The following is a 7023-nucleotide window of genomic DNA, read 5'->3' as shown; positions in this document are numbered from 1 at the left end:
GTGGGACTTTAAACAAATTTGACCCGACTGATCAAGCGTCTGTTCACCAAGGAGGTGCGACTCCAACAGCGTCTGTTCTGGCATCCAGCGGCTGAGAATGAAATGCTATTTCCCGGAAGCTATACCAAGATGGCAGCCCCATCCCGGTGGATAGGGAACCTTGGGCCAACAACCAACTGTTCCCAAAAAATCAATTTGTTCGAGAATCCGATAATGAAAGAATACGGACTGATTTTACTGCGACAACTCTTAGCGCGAAACAACGGACACGAATAGGAACATGGAACGCAGGATAAATTGGCACAACTTGCCAATGAGGCACGCCGCATGAAGCTTGAGATCCTGGGACTCAGTGAAGTCCGTTGGCCAAACTTGGGAGAACACAGAACGCCGTCGGGACAAGTTCTGCTATACTCTGGTTTACGAGGTGAACACGTTCCCCGGCATCGCGGAGTTGGCTTCCTACTAAGCGCTCAGGCACACTCTGCGCTTATGAAGTGGGAACCTATAAGTGAAACTACTATAATCCAATGTTAAACGCCAACCGATGCCGATCTGCAAGACAAAGAGAACTTTTACAGCCAAGTCAATGCCATCGTAGATAGAATTCCGAAGGGTGATATCAAGATTCTTGTTGCGATAGAAATACGTAGGAGTTCTTTCAGCGATGACCAGTAAACCTTTTTGTTCTTTTGATCAGCTTAAAGCTAGAAAAGAACAATAAGGTTTACTGGTCATCGCTGAAAGAACTCCTACGTATTTCTATCGCAACATCCTTAAATATTTCAGTCTCCTTATAACTTTTCAACTACCACAACATTCAAAATCCTAGGCTTAAATTTTAGCCTTTGCTTTCAATAATAATTTCAATTGCTGAATAATTCAATAATATGAAACACAATTTTTTCACCGTAATTTTCTTATCTAATTTTTGTTGTCGTTCATTTGCTTTTCTGCCTGTCCTTAAGTTTTTTGACACATGACAGCTGTCAAACGAAATCTTGGGCGTAGATAGTGGTTCACGTTAAGATTCATCAGGGCTGTCCAACACAGGGCTGTTGCAGCGAACATCCTCCCCCCAGTGTCGCCTTAACTTCTTGTTCAGCGTCACCAGATTCTACCACGTCCAGCACAGCCAACTTGGTAACAGGCCTCTTCATAATTCCTCCTACTGTCATCACTTCCGCTCGACGCGGTACACCATCCTTTCCAGGAATCGTTTGAACCACTCGGCCACGTATCCAACGATTCCGCACATATTCATCCACTACAAAAACTCACAAAAACAATCTCCCACTTTGACCGTCTACATCTTTGTCCGCCTAATGATGGTTGGTAGGTATTCTACCACCCAACGACGCCAAAAATTGTCTAATGTATAACTACAGTGACTATAATAACAGTGACGTCAAGTGTCAGAATTGGAACAAAATCGTCTGTCAGTTCCATACAAATGCGCGTTCCAATCGAGCAGGAGACCTGTCAAACGTGGCACATGACGTTACTCTTCTTATAGGACTCTATGTATAACCATGTTCCAACTGCACCTCAACGCCGTACCTACATCCGTCGGTAGCTTCTCCGGTTCCCGCACGCCATCAGAACTCAACAACAAAAAGTGATTAGGTGTCAAAGATTCCTGACTGGCTGTTTCTAGTGGAATGAACGTCAACGGCCTAGAATTGACCATGCTTTCCGCCTCTGCTAATACCGTTGCAAACGACTCGTCATCTAATTTTCGCTCTACCGGAATAGACCCCAGTGCCGACTTCACTGCGCGGACCATTCTTTCCCAACAACCTCCCATATGAGGAGCAGCGGGTGGGTTAAACCGCCATTGAGTTTGGGAATTTGTAAATGTGCTCCCCAGCTCGGTGTGAATCCTGTTGATCTCATCCTGAAGATCCCGGCTCGCTCCTACAAAATTCGTACCATTGTCGGAGTAAATTTCCCGAGGCGATCCCCGCCGTGCAATGAACCTTCTGATCGCCTTCTTGCATGCATCGGTGGATAAACTGCCAACTACTTCGAGGTGAATGGCCCTGACCGTGAGGCAAGTGAATAGACAAACCCATCGCTTCACTGCACTTCGTCCCACTTTCACAAAATAAAGGTCCAAAAATATCAACGCCAACGTATGTAAACGGGCGTACGTTCGGTTCTAATCGCACCGCTGGAAGCGGACCCATTTTTGGAGGAACAGGTACAGACTTGTACACGCGGCACCACATGCAGCGTTTTCTTGTAAGTCGAACTTCCACTCGCAGCCGAGGTACGTGGAATTTCTGGCGCACTTCGTTAACTACGGTTTCATCATTAGCATGGCCGTATTTCCGATGATAGAAGTCCAATAGCAGTTCAGTTAAACGATGGCTTCTTGGCAGGATAATAGGGTACTTTGCATCGTATACTAGTACATGTGCGGCAGAAGCTCTGCTGCCTACCCGCAACAGCCCATATTCGTCGGCAAATGGTGACTGCTTTACCAGACAACTTGAGGTCTCTATTTGCTTCTGTTGATCACTGCTTCGATTCAAGTTCTGCTTGAGAACCGCAACTTCTTCAGGAAACACTTCGGATTGAATCATCGTCCACAGCGTTCTCTCGGCTTTTTGGATTTCCGCACAGGTCACTCCGATTTTATCTGTAGAACGACTATACTTTAAGTTTCTCAAACTGTCCACGAAATGATGAACATATGCCACGGAACGCAACATTCTCTCGAACCGTGAAAATCTTGTAACGTTCACTATTGGTTGTTTGATATGATGGCTAAATATGTAGGCTTCACGTAATTCAGTGTCACTTTCATCCTTATCTTCTTCCGGATTCATCGAACAATTAGTTTCGCTGCCGTAGAGAAATTCCGGACCATGAAACCAGCAGCTGTCAACATTACATGATGGACCTTTTCCCCACTTTGTAGCTTCATCTGCAACGTTGATCTTCGTGGAAATCCACTGCCATTCCTCTATCTTTGTGAGGCTCAGTATTTCGTCAACTCTGAAGGCGACAAACTGCCGATATCGACGGGTATCCGACGCTATCCACGAACACACCGTTGATGAGTCGCTCCAGAAGTACGTCTTCTGAATCTTCAAAGTGTGATTTTCCTCTATCGTTCTTCGTAAGCGAGCTCCTAGCAATGCCGCCATCAGTTCTAATCGTGGAATAGAGACGATGCGAAGTGGTGCCACCTTCGTTTTCGACGAAACAAGTGCTACTCTGACCTGTCCTCGGTCCAAGATGCGGAAATATGCCACCGCTGCGAATGCCTGAGCGCTTGCATCGACAAACACATGTAGCTCCAGTGTCTTGAAGCTTTGTGGATCGTATCCCGGAAAATAGCACCGAGGTATACGTAATTCACATATCTTCTTTAAAACTATTATCCAATCTTTCCAACGCTCGCCTATCTCCTCTGGAATCTCGTTATCCCATTCTGTCTTGCTTCGCCACACATCTTGTATAAGAATTTTTCCATGAATTACAATCGCCGCTAGCAAACCTAGAGGGTCGTAAATGCTCATGACCAACCGAAGCATTTCCCTTTTCGTAGAAAACGGCAAAATGTCTAGTTGATCACGTACTTTCTCGTCGAACTGCAGGGAAAACGTGAACTCATCCTCCTTTTGAATCCACGCCATCCCCAACACTCGGTCGAATCCAATCTCTTTATCCGACAGCATGGCTTTAATCGGTTCTTGATTTACTTCACCTAGATTGTCTAGGACTTCTCCGTCACTCGACATCCAGTTACGAATATGGAATCCTGCTCGTCGGTGCACCTCGATCACTTCCTTCGCTACTTCAACCGCTTCCTTCACCGTATCGAAGCTGTCTACATAGTCGTCCACATAGTGTCTCTTCCTAACTGCTTCAGCTCCGCGTGGAAGCTCAGCTTCTTGTTCAGCTGCATTCAAATTCTTGATGTACTGCGAGTGCACCGGAGAGCATGCCGCTCCAAATATTGCCACGTCAGAGACCATGGTACTCATTGGATGCTCCGGAGAATCTCTATAGGGAAATAATAGTGCGCTGCGATCTTCTTGACGAATCGAAATTTGCAGAAACATTTCTTTGATGTCTGCTGTTACGGCAACTTGACGCACTCGATATGGGAACATTAGAGACAATAACGGTGTCAGCAGATCAGGACCCTTGAGCAACATACTGTTCAATGATACACCATCAATCTACACCGCTGCGTCTCAGATCACTCGAACTTTTCCTGGCTTTTTTTCATTCACAACGACTCCAATCGGCAAGAACCATGTGCGCCGCAGGTCGAATCCTTCGACTTCCTTCACTGTAGCCTCATGTATGTAACCCTTGGTCTGGAAATCCGCTATTTGCCGTCGTACACTGTCGTAAAGCACCGAGTCCTTAGCTAAACGCTTTTCCAGGCACTTGAAGCGTCGTTCTGCCATCGGCCGGCTATCTGGAAGCTCCACATAATCATGTTTCCAGAGCAGGCCCGTCTCGAACTTCTCATCGTTCACCCGACGTGTGGTTGCTTTCAGGATATTGATGGCTCGTTGTTCTTCCACACCTTTCACGTTTGGCACAACAGCTACACCCAGACTCTCGATATCGAAAAAGCGACGAACGTACTCATGGAGGTCATCTTCAGGCGTCACGGCACAAATATGGAGTTGCGTATGCATCGTGTTCGCTTTTGTTTTTCGTAGACTTCCACACACTGTCCATCCGATTCTGGTCTTCGTTGCTATGGGGTCAGTCAGCTTGGAAGCTTGTTCAGATGCTTGAAACGTGTTGCTAGTTCTTCATAGTCAGTCGTCTGTTGCGGCAGACCAAGGTTTCGACGGTATACACCTCGGATAATTTGTGCCGTTTGTTTCCACCGACCTCGGATATCGCCAAAGTAACGATTTCTGTTCCAGCGATGTTCTTGTTGATGCCCCCGGTCCATTCAATGTGCAAGGTCTCTACTCGTCCGCTGGCACCAAGAGCTTTGGCAATTGACCGTTCGATAAGTGTCACCGAAGATCCGTCATCGAGGAACGCGTAAGTGTTCATGTGTCCCTTTGTCCCGTACAAAGTAACCGGGAGAATGCGGAAGAGCGACGACAACTGACGATGGATAGAAACCACTGCACTGGTAGTGGAGATGGAGATATTCGGTGGCTCAAAGTGAAGTAAACGGTGGTGTCGTTTGGGACAGTTGTTGATTTCATAAACCTCTCCTTTGCAAGGCCATCGTGCATGTGACGTGAGGCAACGTGCACACAATTTGTTGGTCTTCACCGCCTTCCATCTGCCATCCAAATCTAATCCTTTGAACGGCTGGCAGTTTTCGATTCGATGACTGTCGATGTTGCAAACGGGACACAATCTGGTACTGTTCGCTCCGCTTACCCTTTCCTTCACCTTTCCACGATGAGTTTCAGTTTTCTCCATCTCTTCACGAAAACTCGCTTTCGACTTGTCAGTGTACACGTGCGTGTTTAAGAATGATCTTTCCTTCTGTCGATTTTTCTCTTCCCTGACAACTTTCTGTGGAACATTCGTAAGCAGCGTTACTCCGCTTGCAGCAGATGAAATCCTTGCCATGTAGTCGCTAAACACATTTAGATCCACCACTGCAATTTGTTCTTGATAGAGAGCCCAACTAAACTTTACCGCCGCCGGTAGCTTGTCCACCAGTTCCTGTAACAAGATCAGGTTTGCTAAATGCCTCTCCATTCCGACTGCTTTGAGATGCCCGCAAAGATTCTGCACCACCAAGCCGAAGTTTACAAGGGTCTCCAACCGCTCAGGTTTTGGTGGAGTTGTGGCCCGAACCTTGGCGATCATATTGTTAACAATTTGTTCCGGGCGGCCATACAGTTGCTGTAAAGTGGACATGACTTGAGGCACTGTTGTCGGGTGGAGCAAAAAACTGCTGACTGCTTCCTTGGCACTACCTCTTAGACTCCTTTGAAGGCGCAAAAGGTGTTCAGAGTTGGTGTACCCGCAGGTATCCGTAGAGTGCTGGTAGCTGCTTATAAACAGTGGCCAATCAATCGGATCTCCAGAGAAAGTTGGTAGCTCCCTTGTGACGACCTGTCTAGCAGCTAACTGTTGAGGCGATGGTCCAAGTTGAGTTGCCACGAGCGAATGAGCAAACTGATTCGGTTGAATTCCTTGTATAGAGCGTGATATATTTGAAATAGGAGGAGCTGGCATGTTCATTATTCCAACACCCTCAGGCGCACCACATTCTGCCACGAAGCCCTGTAGATCATGATGCACACCATCATCAGCCGAAGTCAGTAGAGGAGGAGGGGGTAACGAAGAAACACTTTCTTTATTGAATGAATTAGAGTGTTCTAACCATGATGCAGGTGGAGGAGGTAATGGGGGAGAGATATCGCCATCTGTAGACCGATCTTGATTGCGGGTAATAAGCCGTTGGACCTCGTCGTGTAAGTCCCAATACTCTGTAACTGCTTCTTTCTGCAGACGTTCCGCCTCATACTCGCGCTGGCGACCCGCCGCTATCTGGGATTGTAGTTGCTGCTCCGTTCCGCGCATACACTGAATTTCGTTCTCCAGTTCTGTCAGTTGAAGTTGAACCGATGTGAGTTCCCTGTTAGTTCGGTTGAGTTGATCCCGCAAATCTTCCTCCGAAGTGCGTCTACGATTCTTCTCTTCGATGAGCAGTTTCTAGGGTTTCAACCTGGACGTGTAGTGCTGCTCGTTCACGATCTCGTTGATTGAGCTCAGTACGCAAACCTGCTTCCGATTCACGTACTAGCTTCAGCTCAGTGGCGTACTGCCGTTGTAAACTATTGATCCTGTTTACAAGTTCGATTTCGCGCTTCCTTCTTATGTTGATATCCACCTGGTGCTTTGCCACTAACTCCTGGATGGATCCATGTTCCGCTTCCGCTTGTCGTTGGAGGGCATTCTGCTTACGGAGCTCGCTTGTCTCGATACTCCAACGTTTGTAGCAATAATGCGATTAATTTTTGGCACTGCACCAACACTTGGCGCGATTTCTTCAACCTTTAGAAGATC

General features: G+C 47.0%; 1 protein-coding gene across 1 annotated transcript; it reads right to left on the bottom strand.

Annotated features, from left to right (window-relative positions):
* Window positions 1-1892: 1892 nt before the first annotated feature.
* LOC134204818 (uncharacterized) lies at window positions 1893-4172 on the bottom strand. Its single transcript, XM_062679612.1, has one exon. The coding sequence runs from the start codon at window positions 4170-4172 to the stop codon at window positions 1893-1895; it is 2280 nt and encodes a 759-aa protein (XP_062535596.1).
* Between the last annotated feature and the right edge of the window lie 2851 nt (window positions 4173-7023).

Source organism: Armigeres subalbatus, unplaced genomic scaffold (genome assembly GCF_024139115.2).
Source record: "Armigeres subalbatus isolate Guangzhou_Male unplaced genomic scaffold, GZ_Asu_2 Contig920, whole genome shotgun sequence".
NCBI classification, from domain to species: domain Eukaryota; kingdom Metazoa; phylum Arthropoda; class Insecta; order Diptera; family Culicidae; genus Armigeres; species Armigeres subalbatus.
Note: the sequence above shows the minus strand (reverse complement) of the source record. Positions and strands in the feature narration are given on the sequence as shown.

Coding starts and splice junctions, on each gene's coding strand:
- LOC134204818 (XM_062679612.1), bottom strand. CDS start 4,172: ATGTTGCTCAAGGGTCCTGATCTGCTGACACCGTTATTGTCTCTAATG.